General features: G+C 37.9%; 1 protein-coding gene across 1 annotated transcript in view; it reads left to right on the top strand.

Annotated features, from left to right (window-relative positions):
- CNTN5 (contactin 5) overlaps positions 1 to 19,100 on the top strand; it is a 251,808-nt gene that overhangs the window by 88,647 nt on the left and 144,061 nt on the right. Inside the window, exon 6 of the mRNA XM_009889417.1 lies at positions 1,784 to 1,886. Within this exon, the coding sequence (XP_009887719.1) occupies positions 1,784 to 1,886 (103 nt within the window). The remainder of the gene's footprint in view (positions 1 to 1,783; positions 1,887 to 19,100) is intronic.

Below are 19,100 nucleotides of genomic sequence, written 5' to 3'. Positions count from 1 at the left end.
CACAGGAGCCTGTGGGACAACAGCAGGAAGAGAGTACAGCCCCACTGGAAACTCCTGAGTCCCATGAGGAGCATTTGAAGGGCCAGAAGTGTAGGCTTTACCATTTCATCTTTTTATATTATCTTTTTCTCTAATACGTTGCAGGTTGTTTTTCTGTCTCGCTCTGCCAGCTGGTCTTCCTCGGGTGCAAATATCATATTGCTCTACTTCCATGTTCTTCCTTATGCTCCTTTCTTTTCTGTTTCTTGCATAAGATATTTATTTTCTCTCCTTTCTTTTCCCCTCTTCTTCCTATTTTCTTGCTCTAGAATTCTTTGGAGATTCTTGACTGATTTTTATTGATTTAGACAGGACTTGTCTTGTTGCTACTATATCCACAAGTCAGATTTTATTCAGTTTTCCTTATCTAAAAATCTGAACAAGTCTTACTTTGCCTAATACAGCTTTTAGTTCCTGAGTACCACTTACCCCAGTAGCCCATCTTCTGTTTAACCTAGCACAGCTGTCATATTCTTCTCCTGCCATGCTGATTATGACATTTCCTCTGTCACATCAAATACAAACCTCCCGCCTCACCTTATAAAGCCTGTCTCCCTTCCCTGCTCATTTCTAATTTCCTAAACTCTTGTGATTCTCCAAAGCTGTCAGTCACTCTACAGAAAAATACAGATAACTCCATTGATTTCAGTGTTTATATTTTTCACATTCCTGAATGTTTTTCTAGTTGTATCTTACAGTACTAAGCCTGTTGTCCTGATGACATTAATCATCTCCCAAATTAAAAGGGCCACTGGAAATGAAATAACTGAACTTTGTATTGTCTCAATAACTATGTTTGTATCTGCATACACAAATTCTCTTACATCATTTGAGTTTTTCTTGCTGAGCTCAGAATCATAAAACCATTTTGGTTGGAAGTCCAACTGCTAACATCGCACTGCCCAGTTACCACTAAACCATGTCCCTCAGCACCACATCTGCACATCTTTTAAATACCTCCAGAGATGTCGACTCCACCGCTTCCTTGGTGCTGTGGTTTGGGCAGTCTGTTCCAATGTATGAGAACCCTTTCAGTGAAATTTTTTTTCCTAATATCCAATCTAAACCTCCCTTGGCATAACTTGAGGCCATTTCCTCTTGTCCTACCGCTTGTTACTTGGGAGAAGAGACTGACCTCCACCTCTCTACAACCTCCTTCCAGGTAGTTGTAGAGAGTGATAAGGTCTCCTCTCAGCCTCCTTTTCTCTAGCCTAAACAACCCCAGTTCCCTCAGCTGCTCTTCAAAAGACTTGTTCTTCAGACCCCTCACCAGCTTCGTTGCCCTTCTCTGGACACAGTCCAGCACCTCAGTGTCTCTCCTGTAGCGAGGGGCCCAAAACTGAACACAGTACTCAAGGTCCTCAGTTGAACACATCATGACATGTTGATTTATTTGTCATAATTGCCAGTGCACTGTTTAACAAAGCTTTGGACTATGAAATTTCTCACCCTTCTAAAACTGATTGCCTGTTTTAATCTTTCAAAATGTAAATATTAACCCATGTTTGAGAAAATAAACCATTTTTCTTATGCTCACTATTGTGCTGCTGGTAACCCTGAAGAGCATTTGAGAATATGTAGTGGGCCTGAGCAAAGCACATCAGATTAAACAAAGTTATCTCTATCAATTACTAGCTTTACTGCTGAGCAGATTCAAAAACCAAGCTGCAGGGGTTTTCTGTGATAATCTCAACAAATGGAAAACTGATGATATTTCATATTTTAAACATTCTTTATTTTCCAGGTGTGATGGGGGAATATGAACCAAAAATTGAAGTCCATTTTCCTTACACAGTTACAGCTGCAAGGGGAACTACTGTTAAGATGGAGTGTTTTGCACTTGGCAAGTAAGTACAAATTCTTTCATAATTAGACATCATTGTTTACTAAGATGTGACATACCTAATTTGTTGTTTCATTATTTTACTGGATTTCATTTTCACAGATAGTCCTTACTGCACACTCAAAGTAAACAATTGACTAAGTAGCCAATTATGAATTCCCTGCTCAGCCATTTCTGTGGACAGTAATTCATTCAAGATAAAAGACTCTTTGTCAAAATGAGAAGTAACATTCTTGTAAACAGAAAAAGGAATTTTTTTTATTGAAAATTTTACCAGACACACATTTATTCACTGTGATGATAAATTAGTAAATTAGATTTTATTCTGCCAAAATACCATAGTTGGAGAATAAATAAGATTAGTAGTTGGTTTGTTTGTTTTTTTTCCCAGACGCTAGTTTATATATGAAGCTAAGAGCACAATGTTTTAAACATGTCCTAACATACATAGTGGCAGTGCTGACTGTCTAATTTCTACCTGATCTAATAGCAGCACTAGAGAACACATGTTTAGTATTCACGTCAAGCGGTTTTTTATATGTTTATTGATAAATGAGTTTAGGGAGAGAAAGGTTTTAGAAATACCTCTTTGCTATTTTATGCAGATTGAATAAGAAGTGAAATTACTTCTCTACACTATTCAGATTGCAGAATATAGGATGAAACTGGTAACATTTCAATTTTGTTGTGGCAGTTACTATTATTATTGCTGCCAAGAATAAGGGTGGCAAGGGTAGTATACAGTCAGACAGAACTAAGAAGCAATTCTAGTGATCCAAAGAAATTATTCTTTCTTCTGTACATGTATGTAGCTAAAAACAGGTGTTCCACCAGTGGTGCTTCACTAGAGACGTACTAACAAATACAAAAGGTAGGGTTTGGTTTTTTTTAAATACCCCATCAAATTCTGGGGGGGGTGTGTGTTGAAAGAAATCTCTGTATTGAATTCCTTTCAGTTTCATTTGATAGTGGTGCTCCTTTTGGACATTGCCTCCCCACTCCCCGAAGTCATGCTGCTCAATATCATACATCCTGCTTGTTTTTTTAGTTCACAGCATATACAGGCTCCTTACAGCCTGGCTTTGATTAAGAAATAGGGAAAGGATTTGTAACCCCTGTGAAGGAACTTCACAAATCAGCTAGTCTGAGGGGTACCGTATCCTCCATACCAATTTTTCTTATATATTTACCTAAGTAGGAACAAAACATAAGAGGAAAGGAGTTTTAAAGCAATAATTTATTTTCCCAAAGATCCACTCCAGCTCGCTCAGCAGGTCTGGTTTTCCAGAACAACTTTTCAAAGCCTGTCTCTACTACCTGAGAGGGCTTTTTAAATGTTTGTACAGTCATTTTGATGTTCATATATCACTGGTTGATGTATTTGTTCAGATTTTTCTCTTAACAGTTCCTATTTACTGGCTGGATGAGAAATGTCTGAGACTTACTTCCCTTCTTGCCTGTTTTTCCCAGTTGACCAACATCCAGATACTCTCATTGAGCAGGTCAACAGAAAGTATTCATCAATAGGTACAGAGGAGTTCTGACAATTTTATTTGTATCTATTTAGGCCCAGTGAAGTTGAAGGAGAGGCAGGACACAGCCACACCAGTCCAAACAAAATGTGGGAGACCATAGCTCAGGTACAGGGCTATGAGACTGTCTAATGTGACATTGGACAGTGGCAGCGGCTTTTGCAAATTCATTCCCCACTTAAATGTAAGCAATAGTTTGGAAAGCAAATGTGAGGGGAGAACTTCTGCGGGGTGAAACGCAAGTCTTGTATTTTATAAAGTAAAGAGAAGGAAAGAGGTACATGAGAGAGGACAGAAAAGCAATACATGGGGAGATTCTCTGAAATGTTGAAACATGTGAGGAAAGGGGCTGTTCTGTAGAGGCTGGTGGCTCCAGGCTCTCTCCTGTCAGCAACACTAAACAATTTTCTGCCAGGTCAATAGTTGGCAACAAGGCCCCAACAAGGCCCTTTTAGACTCTTGGCTGTGGCTGAAGCAGTAACCAACATGTTAGTTTCTGTTTTCCTCATTTCACTGGAATTAAATTGCAGTTTCTGACAGATTACAAGTCAACTGTCACTTTCCAGTGAAGAGGAGGTATGCCACATGTTGTCCTTCACAACTATCACTGACAGGCAAGAAACGCAGCTACTGATACCTTCCATCATCAGCACTTTGGGATTTAGTAAACTCTCTCAAAAAGTGTCAGTCACTATTCAAACAGCCGCACAAGGAAGGCGAAGGTTGACAGGAAAGGCTTCAATTAGCTTATTTCCATGTTCATATTTGACGTTAACCTTTAATAAGCAAAAAACCAAAACCACCTGAACCATCAAGGAATTTAAGGTTATCTAATAAATTGACCCCATTTGCTGCTATTGTAATGGGCAGCTATTTTTACCATGCACACTCCTTATCTTCTTTTCGCAGCCATTAGTGCACAATCAAATCAGCTGAGTTGAAATTGCTTTCAACCTGATACGGTAATAATTACATGAATGACATTTCAGGCCTCGTTTGAAACCTGGAGGCTGAGGTGGAAGGTAGAAATGCATCAGATTTCCTATTCATTTTCATCATATTTCATTTTTTGTCCTCATCTCTTACTCCCAATAGCGTGTAAGGATCTTTTCTTGTTACATTGCCTCACGTCCCCATTACCAAACTGAATCAGCAACTGATTTGTTCCTTCTTTACTTAGCATTTTGAGATTTGGTGTTTTGAATTCTTATTATAAATAACACAGAAGTTGTTCTGCTGTTTTACTCATGCTTGAATTTAGCTGTCTGAAACACTCACTTTTCTGTCTCTGCTGTAACTGCGAGAATGACAGACGTTCCAGTGAGATTTCCTGCAGTAGACATTTGGCAAATACTCCAGAAAAAGCCTAGTCTTTAGTTACAGATTAATGATTTATTAATAGTGTTTATTTAGTACTGCCAGTCACTATGGCTGTAGAAATTAAATAAATTGGAGCTGTGCAGCTTTTGTCTCCAAATAAAATCGAATGTCTTAATTGCCTGACAGACAGAAATTCTCCGAGAAGGATTTTACTCTGACCCAAGCAGTCCAGTTACAAGTGAAAATGTTATGTTACTGATGCCACTTGTGAATAGACTTTGTTGTTGCTAAAGAATTCGAAGTAATACAGGAGTGAAATACCTTAAAATGATGTTATTTGTATTAGATAATGCTGCTTATAATAAGCATCAGTCATTGGCTAAGAAATCACTGCATATATCCATGATTGACTGCTGAGGTATAGCAGAAGATGTGACAGATTGAGGAATCAAATAAAATTTACCATATTATATATCAGAGTGTGGATTTTGCAATTAGTGATGTATCACAATTTGTTCTGGATATTTATGATGGCCCACTTCTGTTGAAAGGCTGTTTTTAGAGCCATATTCACTGTCGCATCCACACAACTTGTGTTTTGATTACATCTATGTTTCATATATGTCTGTATAAATAGTATACAGATATAATTTCTGCCACCCATTTAATTATGTCATTTTTATTAGGAACATTTAAATTTTTGCTTGTTTCCTAACAAGAAAGAGGGTAATATTATTTTTTTTTTAAGAATAAGTAAAAAAACCCACTGGCAATTACAAAGTATTAACATGTATTTTTTTGAACTTTATGTAAGAACAGAACTACATCTTTTTATTTTACACAATTGCTAAATCACGAATAAGATTTACATTAAGCATTGTTAAAAAATCAAATAATAATTACCAAAAAAATCTCCTTTAAAACTTACTGGATGGAAGATTTCAAAACATCTACATTTAAAAAAAAAATAAATCTAACCAGCAGTATTTTAATATTTGCTTTTAAGTGCCACGATTTTCACTGCTTGTGTTGTCTGTTATTGAAAAAGACAAGCTGATTTTTTGGTAAAATACATAAATGAGCTTATTGGTAATGAGGTGGTTGTTTATAGTCCAGTTAATCCTGGTTTTCTAACAAATCCATAATCTCAATGTCATAACTTAAGTTTATTATGTAAATCAGGAAGACAGATCATTACTTTGTTCTTTGGGTAAGTTCTGGTGAAGAAGCCATCATTTTCCCAGCTGACACTCTTAGACAGACCACAGCATTCCTGGCTTTTCCTGCACTCAGACACTACCTTCTATGACAACAGGTTGCCATTTTCATTTTCTCTCAAATATTACTGACTTTGCTTCCAAGAATGTTTGGAGGGAACTGGTTAATTCTTTCATTATTTTTGCTCCATGTACTTTTTTAAAATAAAGAATTTTGATGTCTTCATTTTGCTCCCCATTAAAAAGATATGAAACTAATGGTGCCATTAGGTAAAAGGACTTTAAGTTCTTTCCCCACCACATGATATATTCATTAATGAAGCACGTCCAGTGACAACTATCCAAGTGTTCATTAACGTTTCCTGATTTTGGAGTATAGTTGTCTCATAAGTGATTTTAATACCATTATTTTAACGTGGGACTTAAAAGCAGGTGGTGATGGAAATATATGGGTTTTTAAAAGCCTCAAAATGGACAAGTTTTCATAGTCCGAACAATGATACGCGACTGATTTGTCCAAGCTTGCATGAAAAGCTGTAAGTTACAAACCTGAATGAGCACAGACCCCTGCCCTCAGAGGAAAGCAAGAAAAAAGGAAATATCAGAAATTTATCACTCTTATTTCCTCTTTTTTCCCTTTTTTCTTTTTTTTTTTTTGTTTCTTTTTCTCACATATATCTCTATGTTACCTTCTTTGTTCCCTTTCACAGAATCACAGAATGGTAGGGGTTGGAAGGGACCTTTGGAGATCATCTAGTCCAACTTCCCTGCAAAAGCAAGTTCACCTAAAGCAGCTTGCACAGGACTGCATCCAGGCAGGTTTTGAATATCTCCAGAGAAGGAGAGTCCACAGCCTCTCTGGACAGCCTGTTCCAGTGCTCTGCCACCCTCAAAGTAAAGAAGTTTCTCCTCATGTTGAGATTGAATTTCCTGGGTTCCAGTTTGTGCCCGTTGCCCCTTGTCCTGTCTCTGGGCACCAATGAAAAGAGTCTGTCCACATCCTCTTGACACCCACCCTTTAGATATTTATAAGCATTGATGAGATCCCCTCTCAGTTTTCTCTTCCCCAGGCTAAACAGACCCAAGTCTCTCAGCCTTTCCTCATAAGAGAGATGCTCCATTCCCTTGACCATCTTCATAGCCCTCTGCTGGACTTTCTCCAGTAGTTCCTTGCCTTTCTTGAACTGTGGAGCCCAGAACTGGACACAGTACTCTAGACGTGGGCTCGCCAGGGCAGAGTAGAGGGGGGGGGAAATGACCTCCCTCAACCTACTGTCCATGCTCTTTTTCATGCACCCCAGGAGACCATTGGCCTTCTTGGCCACAAGGGCACATTGCTGGCTCACGGTCATCTTGTTGTCCACCAGGGCTCCCAAGTCCCTCTCTGCAGACCTCCTTTGCAGCAGCTCAATGCCTAACCTGTACTGGTTCATGGGGTTATTCCTCCCCAGGTGCAGTACCCTACATTTGCCCTTGTTGAACTTCATCAGGTTCCTCTCCACCCAACTCTCTGGCCTGTCTAGATCGCGCTGAATGACAGCACAGCCTTCTGGTGTGTCAACCACCCCTCCCAGTTTTGTGTCATCAGCAAACTTGCTGAGGATACTGTCTGTCCCTTCATCCAGGTGGTTGATGTATATGTTGACCAAGACTGGACCCAGTACTGACCCTTGGGGAACACCACTAGTTACAGGCCTCCAACTAGACTCTGTACCACTGATCACAACCCTCTGAGCTCTCCCATTCAGCCAGTTCTCAATCCACTTCACTGTCCACTCATCTAACCCACACTTCCTAAGCTTACCTATGAGGATGTTATAGAAGACAGTGTCAAAAGCCTTGCTGAAGTCAAGTTAGACAACTTCTACTGCTCTCCCCTCATCCACCCAGCCAGTCATGCCATCATAGAAGGCTATCAGATTGGTCAGGCACGATTTTCCCATGGTGAATCCGTGTTGACCACTCCCAGTTACCTTTTCCTCTACGTGCTTGGAGATGATATTCAGGATGAGCTGTTCCATCACCTTTCCAGGGATGGAGGTGAGGCTGACCAGCCTGTAGTTTCCTGGGTCCTCCTTTTTGACCTTTTTGAAGACTGGCATGACATTAGCTTTCCTCCAGTCCTCAGATGCCTCCCCTGTTCTCCATGACCTTTCAAACATGATGGAGAGTGGCCCAGCAATAACTTCCGCCAGCTCCCTCAGCACTTGGGGGTGGATCCCATCAGGGGCCATGGATTTATGGGTGCCAAGTTTGCTTAAATGATCTCTAACCTGATTCTCCTTGAAAGGAGAGTCTTCCTTTCTTGAGGCTCTCTTTTACCTCCAGGCTCTGGGATTCCTAAGGGCTGGCCTTATCAGTAAAGACTGAAGCAAAGAAGGCATTCAGTAGCTCCGCCTTCTCTGCATCCTCTGTCACCAGGGCACCTACCTCATTCAGCAGCAGGCCCACATTTTCCCTAGTCTTCCTTTTACTACTGATGTACTTGAAGAAGCCCTTCTTACTGTCCTTGACATCCCTTGCCAGGTTTAATTCCAAGTGGGCCTTAGCCTTCCTTGTTGTATCCCTGCGTACTCTGACAATGATGTTGCTATACTCCTCCCAAGAAGCCAGTCCCTTTTTCCATACTCTGTAAACTCCCTTCTTCCATCCAAGTTTTTCCAGAAGCTCCTTGCTTATCCATGCAGTTCTCCGGCCTCCTTTGCCTAATTTCATGCTCCTAGGGATGCACCAATCTTGAGCTTGGAGGAAGTGGTGTTTCAACACCAACCGCCTGTCATGCACCCCCCTTCTTTCTAGAACCTCAGCCCATGGGATTCCTCCAAGTAGGTCTTTGAAGAGGCCAAAGTTAGCTCTCCTGAATTCCAGGGCTGTAATTCTATGTTTTGTCCTGTTTCTTCCATGCAGGATCCTGAACTAATAATTCTTCTACAGACACTCTTTTACTCTTTCACACAGATTTATAATGTAAAATTGTGTATAATGCACTGACCCTACTTGACTCTCACACTTCAGCCTTTTCCTCACTGCATTTTTGGTTGTGCATCATACAATAGAGCAACTTCTATTTTATTCTCAATATAAATCTCATATTTCATTGGTTTTCTGTCTCTGGACAGAAAAAAAATAAATATACAGTTTGTATTATGGTAGTGCCAACAGCCAATTTTGAGTGAGTAATCATATTTTATTTCTCATTAGAACAAATTAGAGGATGTAGGCTATTGCTGTACTTGTAGGTTACCAAAGTTTTCAATCTTTGCTTCAAAAATAGGATCCCTGGGCCATGTAAACTGCCAAAAGTATTGTTTATCTAAAAAAAATAAGTTTTATGCATCCTTTTTTTTCACTGTGGTTATTTTTTAACCACATAGATCAACACATAGAGATCAAAAGAATCAATAGAGAACAGAGCTGACAGACAATTTTTCTTACAAGCCATATGTTTGCTTTTCTGTATTTTTGAGAGACTGTTTTATGTATGTGCTATTTCTGTATGATAGTAACATCTACACAGTATATCAATATTCTTTCTAAATGCTAGCTTACTTCACTTTAGTAATGTCAAGACTATGTTTTTATTGTGAAATACTCTTAGTTAAAGATAAGAATAAGATAGAGATATTGACTTCCTTTTATTACTGAATTATGATGAGGCCGTTATGATGGAAGCATTGTTCATGCTGTTATATTTAATGTTGTTTTAATAATTCTATTGTAAACTTTGTTTTGAAGACATTGATAGCTCAGTCATAAACATTCATCCCACCTGTAATATGGCTTGCAAAAACTCAGCTCATAGTCCATTTTTAAATCTTGCTTTCTAAATGGAATAAGGTAAAATAAAAATAAGGTGAAGTTCCATATAATTAAGACACACAAGTGAATAAATTTTAGTGACTTGTAATCTAGGAAATGTTCTAAAATATTGTCTTGAAAGAATGAACACTGAATCAATTCTCATTAATGAATATTTCAACATTTTAATTCCCTGGAATATAGGATTTTATTTTATCTCCTTGACCTGATTTTCTTTAAACATATTTTCTAATTGTTCTTCAAACTTTTATTAAAACTGCTATTATTTATCTTGTGTCACTATGAATATTTTCATTGCAGATTGTGTACATGTAGAGAGAGCTTACTGAAGATTTTTCAATATGCAGAAATAAAAGCAAGAAGTGTTTGGATAAGTGAATAGGATATCTAAGCAAAGATCAGTGTGGCAATACAATGCCACAATGTGGCAATGATCCAGTGAAGAGCTTTTGACTGTAACTGTGGAGCACTGCATGAAGTATCTAAAGAATTTATATTTGCTGGTGTTGCTTATTAAGACAATGACATAGGATAATGACTATAAAGAAGGCTTCTAGATATTGCAAATCTTTTTGGAGGTGTAATAGACTTTGCAAGTCCAAATGTTAACAGGATGTTGCTGTAAGGCCTGGTCGGTGGTTGGCAAAATATGTAATGAGGAAGAGAGTTATTTCAGAAAAGAAGGATTTTTAAAGGCACTCAAGAAGTACATCTTTGGTCAAAGATTTAATAGTGCCTGGTTCCTTTCTCTTTCTCCTCTGAACTTTAGGTATACATGATTTTTTCCAGGAACACAGAATTCACAAACAATAATCCTATATTGAGTCACAGATCCAGGTTGCACAGTGCTCTGACTAACACATGCAGTTATCCATCTGGTCCCTCAACATAGGGGAATAGAAGTTTCCAGCATTGCATCATATTGTTTCTTAACTGCAAAGGACAAAACTTAACCCTCTTTGCTCTTCAAATTTGCAAAATATGATTTTTCCTTTCAGTCCACCAGTTAAAACTATGCCCTATGCCCTAAAACTATGTCTTCCCTGTCTTTCTCCCTGACTTTTATCCTTTTATTGGCTGATCTTAGAAAATACAATATTACCTATTTCATATTGGTCCAGAATGTTTCAGAACTGGATTTCGTGTGTTGGCTGTAGACAGCAAGATTCTTCCTGGCTTCAGACTTGGCAGGAGGCACCTCCGGCTTTAAACTGTCAGGAGAGGCAGGCAAGACCTTCCGATAACTTACCCCTTCCCACTAATCAGTGTCGAAAAGGTCTCATGAGCATTTCTATTGAGATCAAATTCTTTTCTGACATAAATCTTAATACAAATCCATGAGTCCCCCTCTCACTCCAGCCCTGATATTATGCTAAAGAGTGGCAGACATAACGCACTGATCACAATTTAAAACAAATTTAAAGTTAACCTGTGTTAACTGCACTACACTGTATCCCAAGGGCATCAAGATGAGTGAGGGGTCAAGGTGGCAAGCAGCAGCTGAGTATTATTGCGTATAAACATGGGAATATAACATGAGTATAAATTGATATTAACATCTGTGATATAAAAGAGGCTTCACTGTTTTTAGAGCCAAGTATGACAGTTCTGTTGGCCATTTCTTTGGGATATGTCAACACATCTTTACAGTGTACTGGCAGTCAAGAGACATAGCTCAGAAATGTTGTCTGAAGTGGAATGGCCATTCAGCCCCAGAAGCTGCTCCTTTCTAGGTATTGTCTTTTGGAAATTATTAAGTCGCCTTGTACTTTTCCCTGAATATAAACCAGTTCTTGCCTCTGCCCACAATAATCGTGACATACAGAAACATCTCTGATTTTACAGATAACCTGATTCTATACTAAGGACATTCAGAGCACATCAGCAGCTCTCATTTCCACTGAATCCTGTGACAGCAGTGCAAACATTGCTCTCCCCAACACGGGAACCACTGGTCAAAACAAAGTATGAAAGTACATGATGAATCACAGCACTGATAAATGAAGGTTAGAGGGTTGAGGAATTCTAACCAGATTTAATATACAATTTGCAAACAAAGCCAATTTTGACTTGTCTTTTAAATATATTATGGTACTCACATTTTAATGACGTGCCAAGATCCCTGGCTTGCATTAAATGAAGCAAATCATTCTAGTTGCTATACACCCAATTCCTTGTTTGAACTAGGGATTCAAATATTCAGTGTTTTTCCTGCATATAGGAGAATTACTAGGGGAACAAGGCGTTCTAGCATCTTAACATCATTGACTATTATGCAAATTCACAGTGTAGAAGTCCACTGGTCATAATTTCCTTTCACCCTCAAAAACAATTCTTATCATGATGTGCTTTTTTTTATCTACACGTCACAGAGACATAAAATGGCATTTTTCTCTTTTTAACACAGGAAACACGTGACATATGGTATTAAAAAAGGGTGATTTGCCCAAAATCAAACTGCAGGGCAGAGACAAAAAACTGGTATAGACATATATGTTTCTAAGTCCCATAGGACTCCATGCCCCCTCACACAACTTCTCACTTTAGTAAAAAGATCTTATTAATTTTATTAGATGCCAAACCTGCAAGCTACTCGTAAAACCTAAGAGGGAAATGAACACTCTCCATAGAGCAGCCTTTGTCAATGTTATAAGTAGGGAAGTCCTTTCCCCTGGAGATAAGCTTGTGATGAGAGGAGGGAACCTTTTTAAACATGAACATGGCATCTTCAAGCTGAATTTGTTTCTGTAACACAGGAATAGATCCACAATTTTCTTTTCCTTTGATAGCACATATTGTTTATGTCAAATAAACCTTTCTAAGACATTCATCAATCTAAAGTTCATTTTTAGCTCACACTGAAAAAGAATTTATGTCATAAGGTGCTAGACCAGGATTGGATTTTGTTCCTGTTTTTAAGGTTGGATTGATTTCTGCCTTCTTTTAAGTGGACTTGTTCTGGCATAGACTTTATAATGCTGTTACAAATATTGTGATCATTCATAACAATGTAATAAGGATCCTTTGGTAAATCATAGAATGGTTTAGGTTGGAAAGGACCTTGAAGATCAGCGAGTTCCAACCCCCCTGCCATAGGCAGGGACACCTCCCACTAGACCAGGTTGCCCAAGGCCATGTCCAGCCTAGCCTTGAACACCTCCAGGGATGGGGCCTCAACAACCTCTCTGGGCAACCTGTTCCAGTGCCTTACCACCCTTAAAGTGAAAAACTTCTTCCTAATGTTTAATCTAAACCTGCCCTCTTCCAGTTTATATCCATTCCCCCTCGTCCTGTCACTACATGCCCTAGTTAAAATGTCCTTCCCCAGTTCTCCTGGAGGCCCCCTTTAGGTACTGGAAGGCCGCAATAAGATCTCCCTGGAGCCTTCACTTCTCCAGGCTGAACAGCCCAAATTCTCATGGTGAGTTATAGACATGCTTATGGTGAGTCAGCACTCCCCGACCTCATTCTCCCTCATTCTGACTAAATGCTTCATACTTACCTCTAAAAATTTAGACTTAATTTCTTGTACCATATGGCATAGGGAAAGTGGGAAAAAACGCCACCGAACTGCAAGTCCCCATCAGTAGAATGCCATTCTCAAAGAAGCAATATTACCGATCCCTTCCCTTTCTCTCTCACCACCATCAAAGAAAACTTGTAAATGCTACTAAAAATTTTGTTCAGTAATTTACACAGCATTACTTTAGGTTTAGAGATAGAGGAGCATTTTTTTTTTTTTTTTGCATTCCAAACTTACTATTCAGAAACACGTATGTAGGCTTTTTCTCTGTGTCAGAGGTTGAGAGGATCAGAAGGAAACAAATTCTGGCAATTGTCAATAGTAGGTCCCCAGAGTTACCATTGTGGTATTTCTCTTCAGGATTTCCCACAAAGAAATAAATGCATGTAATGCTGTGTGGTACAAGGGCCTTAAATCCAGCGCTCTGGAATTGATCTGTACACATACACTGGCTGTATCTGTACAGCAGAGTTAGGAAATCCTAGATTAATGTGCCAGCTACAGAAATTCTGCCTGGAAAAAGTTTGGAGGATAGAAAAATGACAGTTATAAAATAGCTTTACAGAGGGCAAGTAAACATAGTAGCACTGTAGTACTGCGGCCCTGAGAATCCATGTGAATGCCTGCCAAAAACACGTCACCTTTCAGGCAAATTTTCTGCTTTTCTGCATTTGTCTCCCCTAACTTAAATTTGCCGATTCTTCATGAATTATCCCCCATGCTAACACAGCAGATATCATATATGTCTTTTGCTTTTCAAGCTGCTTCAGATTCTCTTCTCAACAGCCTTGATCAAGTCACAGGCTGGTGACAATTTACCTGTTGTTATGTCTTTAATACTTTTTAGAAGAATGTCCACTTACTTCAGAGTGCCCCCAGACGGAAAGCTGAGGCAGGTTGTGATACAGAGACACACAAAAAAAGGTCACTGGATGGCTGAGGAAAACACAGAGCTTACTTCTGTCTTTATTTAACAGTTGTAGTAGCTCAACACCTCCTCCGTCCCACAATATGGTACTCGCTATACTATGATGAGAAAAAAAAGATACAGAATTTTGCAAAGTGGCCAACACATTGTGGCCACAGGGGGAGATGTTCAGCTCTTTCCTATAAAATTTTTCATCATCTAGCTGTGCTGCTATGATTTCATTAAAAGTAAATAACACTATCTAACTTTCAAAAGGCAAAACAAAATGTTGCAGAATACTTTTTCCCCTTTTCTCATTACTTGTGAAACTAATACCTTGCCTATTGTGGATCTTTTGTTCTCTTGTTTGATTACGCCTTAATCAGATGACTCTTGTGTTCATAATTGACTTGAATTTAAGAATGGGGAAAATCTTTAAAATCACCATGAGTGTCAATTGCATTCTCTAATTTTAGCTATCAAACAGTTAAAGTTCAAATTTGAGATAACATTTTAGGCTCACATCAATCAGTACAGCAAAGCCTCTGGAGTATAATTCGCTATGAATAATGAATCATTATAGATAATGAATCATTATCCATAGCACTATTTTGGATGTTAGAGATGCTCTAACATGTTAGGACTTAAAGTGTGAAGAAAATTATGTGGAGCTGGATATGCAGCCAAGCAAGCACACTGTCCTTGCTCTGTGCCATAAAGAACAAGCCAGTTGTGGGAAAGCACATCCACATTAGTATATGACACTGATGATGCATCACACCTTTTTAGTACAGTCGTAGATGTGTGTTGACGTGACTTGCAGACCTGGACTTGTTCCTGCACAAAGGCTTCAAACTCATCACCATTTCCTTCTATTCTATTTCTATTCTTAAATCACCAGTACTCGCAGCTGCAATATTTCACAACTGCTATCTTTTAATAACCAAATGAAAGGAAAAGTTATTATCTTGTCTCCTAAATCTCTACATCTGACCAGAACAGATTTATATGGGACATTCTAAAGGTAGAATTGTGGTAATGGTTGATGGCCATTTCTGGATACTATCTGATGGAGAGAATTTCATGATACTCCTCAACATTTTAATCCTACATAATTATCCAGTAATAATTAGAAGATACTTAATACAGTTGCAAGGCTGAAGGGCATAAGGAGATATTTTTTTTTCTGGTCTCAAATGCAGAGGCATGCAGAGGTTTTCAAGATATATTGTGATGTGAACCTGTGGGTTTGAAGAAAGGTGATGCATGGTAAGGAGAAATAGTGTGGAGAGGAATTGAAATTACAGGAGAAGGTAAAATGTTTCAAAAGAGCACATCAATTTGTACCAAGCAAAAATAGAAAAACTAACCTATGCATTCTTATTTAAGAAATTGCTGAAAACTAGGAGCTCAGATCCATGGAAAAGGCATTTTAAAATTCAGATATTTCTCTCATTTCCATCTCATCCCTTTTCTGAAATAAATGTATGCTTTATAGATCCAATTAAATTGCCAAAACAAAAAGTATAATATTTCTTCCAATAGTTTTTTGAAAACATTATTTCCAGTGAAGCTTGTGAATTCCTGACAAAATAAATAGCACTTGTCCCAACTAATATAGTGCTGAAAATCGACTCTTATAATCTCTTCTAGATGTAAATGTAAAACTATAACTCATATTTTCCTTAAATTCAAAGTGAACAAACCCACAGTAATGTCTATCACAGTCACCAATGACCTCTTAGAACTTTTATTTCAGCTCAGATGAACGAGAGCATTAATGATGGTATTTCTGAAATCAAGTAGGATTATTTTCTCCATGGTGCTAAAATTTACAGGTAGTATTCAACAGATTGTTTCCAAAAGTGAGGAGAAATCTTATCTTTGAACTCAATTGAAACTTGAATCAAGTGACTCAGAGGAGTTGAATGTGAACAGGGATATAATAAACAAGGAAACTATATTCCCATAGATGTCTGCTGAGACCAAAATAAAAATGGATTATAATGATTATAAGATTTAACAATTATGCATATTACATTAAACTCATATTAATGTTAGAGATACTTCTGCTGCTGCTCTATTTTTTAAAAAGCTGTGGATCATTTGAAAAGATGAACAATATGTGCATAAGTTTGTTAGCTTTTATGGTGGATTTTATGAGTTTTCTAGAACAGTCACACAATTCTGTTCTCTCACATCCTCAATCAGATATATTTCATTCTTTCATTACATTCTCATACAAGTCACAGAGGAAACATAGGTATAGATATATTTTTATTTCAGATGTAAAATTCATACCTCACTTGTAAGTTATGCAAGGAAAATAAGAAGCTTCATTAAACTGAACTACAAGTTGTCTGCAAATAGTGATTTGCAGTTTGGGAGTACTTTCCTTTGAAATCATTAAATCTACATGGCTAAAGTAATTTTATCTCCCTGAAAAACTCCACTTACTACCTCATAGTGATGAAGAAAAAAATGAGTTTTTATAAAGTGTTTCCTAATGACTCAGAGAACAAGTTTCCTCTGTATTTGCCATGCTATACACATTTAATTTCTGTAGCATACCTGAAAGTAAATTTCAAAAAAATTAGTTAAATGCAATTTAAAGGAAATTTTCTAAATACCTAAATTTCAGAATAATCTCATAGCAGCTAAATGAGACAACTTTCATGGTTTATGATGTCTTCATTTTTTCTCAGAAATATGCACTATGAAAAAATTCCATTTATCAGTTCTATTCAGCTGAACAAGTTCTCATCCATGGCAATAGCGCAAAAGCATTTATGTCATTGATTCTACTGGAAGTAGGGCTGAAGGGTAAATAAACAATAATGGGCAATAAGAATGGCACCCTCACAGTGCCAAAGAAAGTGTAGCTGTACACTTATCTCATTCATAAAACAGCAGTTGCTGAGCAGTATTGCACTGTACCAGCATAAAGTATTCCTACTGTGGAGCTGTGCTGTGATCAATAATGATTAACAAACACTTGCCTGGCCATGGTGGCTGTTCTGCAGCCAGCAATCATGACGTAGTTCTATTCCATAAAGAAAGAGGACAAGCATATAAGAAGCTTACACTTAAAGCCAGACCCAAAACAAGAGAGTTACAAAATCTCCAGAAAGTCACTCAAGAAAGAGTATAAATATCCTATTTATTCTTCATATTTAGAATTGAACTGGTTGAAGTACTTGTGTCAGATAAGAATGGGAAGTTCTTTTAATCTTCTAATTGAAAGCACGTAAAATGACTTCTAATAGGAAGCAAACCTTATTAATTTAGACCCATACAAGCTGCACAGAAAAGTTCTCAAACCAAACCTACAGGACACCAAAATTTGAAATCAGTCATCAGGAAAGTAATGTAAGATTAATAATGAGCAAGCCATAAACCTTCCATAGTGATAGAGGAAAAATAAAAGGACCTCATATGTTTTACAGCCATCATATGATCCACAACCACCTACAAAAAAAAAAAAATATACGTGATTGGAGTGCTGAAGAAAGAGATCAGTCTGTTTTGTTTACTAAGGAAAAAAGGTGATTTGATTTCCATACGTGTATTTCTTCCATGTGGGACAGTGATAAAGGACCATTTTGCAACAATAGAGAGGTATTGTAGTGACGATTCAGAGATGAATCCACACACACTCAAAATAAAGTATCTTTTGTCAGGTTAAGTAATCAGTGCAGCAAACTGATAAGGGAAACAATGATTGTCTCTTTCTGATATATTCAAATAAATAGTGGATACCATTCCTATGAGACTATATGTTGGCTTTGTGAAGGTAATTATGTTCAATGAAATTCAGTGATTTGTGACATTCAGGAGATAAGATTAGAGAAATCTTCTGACTTCCTACTACAAGTCAGGGAATTTTCTGAATCTTTATGAAGTACTAGAATTTGGACCGTCATGTCTGGAAGTTTGAGTACAACTGCAGTAACTCACAGCCTGATTTAAACTGGCTGAAGAATAGCTGGAGCTTTACCCATGGGTGATTGCCAGGTCTGTATTTGTTGTGTCTCAAATTGCACACCCTGAAATACTGAGGGAAAGGTGTGGGGTTTTTTTAAGCAGCTTCATATGGTTACAGCAAGTAGAAGTTAGCAATGATGGCAAAAATTAATGGAAGCTTTGAATTTGAATCTATGCTATGAAGTACTTTTCCCCATCTAAACTGCCACAAGATCCAACCATGTTTATATCTAAGCTTAGACTTGAAAGCAATTCACCGTTCATATAAATACAAAATATTTTTTGAGAACGTATTAGCATGTAACAGTTACATTTTCTTTCATGATGTCCTCCAAGCTTCTTTTGGAATACCTGAAGCAGTCTAGTTTTCAGCTCACAATCAAATATTTTATAATTACAGTTCTTTTTTTTTTTTCTTTTTTTCTTTTCTTCCCCCTTAAGTATCCGCTGCCATATTTAGACAAACGTATGTATGCACCAAAAAGCCAAGAGGACTGATGAGTGTTTGGCCTGAAAAGAAAACTGAATGAGTGCAAGCACTCTCTAATTAATTTCTTCCCTCAGAATGAATGTAAATGACACAGTTTCCATGTAGACCTCTGTGGAATAGCAAGCTACGGTGAAAAGCCCTTCCACTCCTGTGAGTGGGCATGTAATGCTGTGAGTCAGAAACAGTAATGGCATTAATACATACTTCTCAAACAGTCAGTTTTATAACTTAAAGAATATTTCACCAGAAAAGGTCTCCAAAACTTTGGTCAACTTAAGCTATCCAAGAGACGGTGGTACTGAAATCCCTGACCTAGATGGATGGATCTCTTACTGATCTCCTGAACTGCAGTTTCATTGCAGGAAAATTGGAAAGTGTTGGAATTTGCTAAATTCATCCAGGTTTTGAAGCCTCTATTTTCTTTTA

The sequence above is a fragment of the Charadrius vociferus genome, unplaced genomic scaffold (genome assembly GCF_000708025.1).
Source record: "Charadrius vociferus isolate BGI_N301 unplaced genomic scaffold, ASM70802v2 scaffold87, whole genome shotgun sequence".
NCBI lineage: Eukaryota > Metazoa > Chordata > Aves > Charadriiformes > Charadriidae > Charadrius > Charadrius vociferus.
The sequence above is the reverse complement of the archived record's forward strand: the minus strand, read 5'-3'. Positions and strand labels throughout refer to the sequence as shown.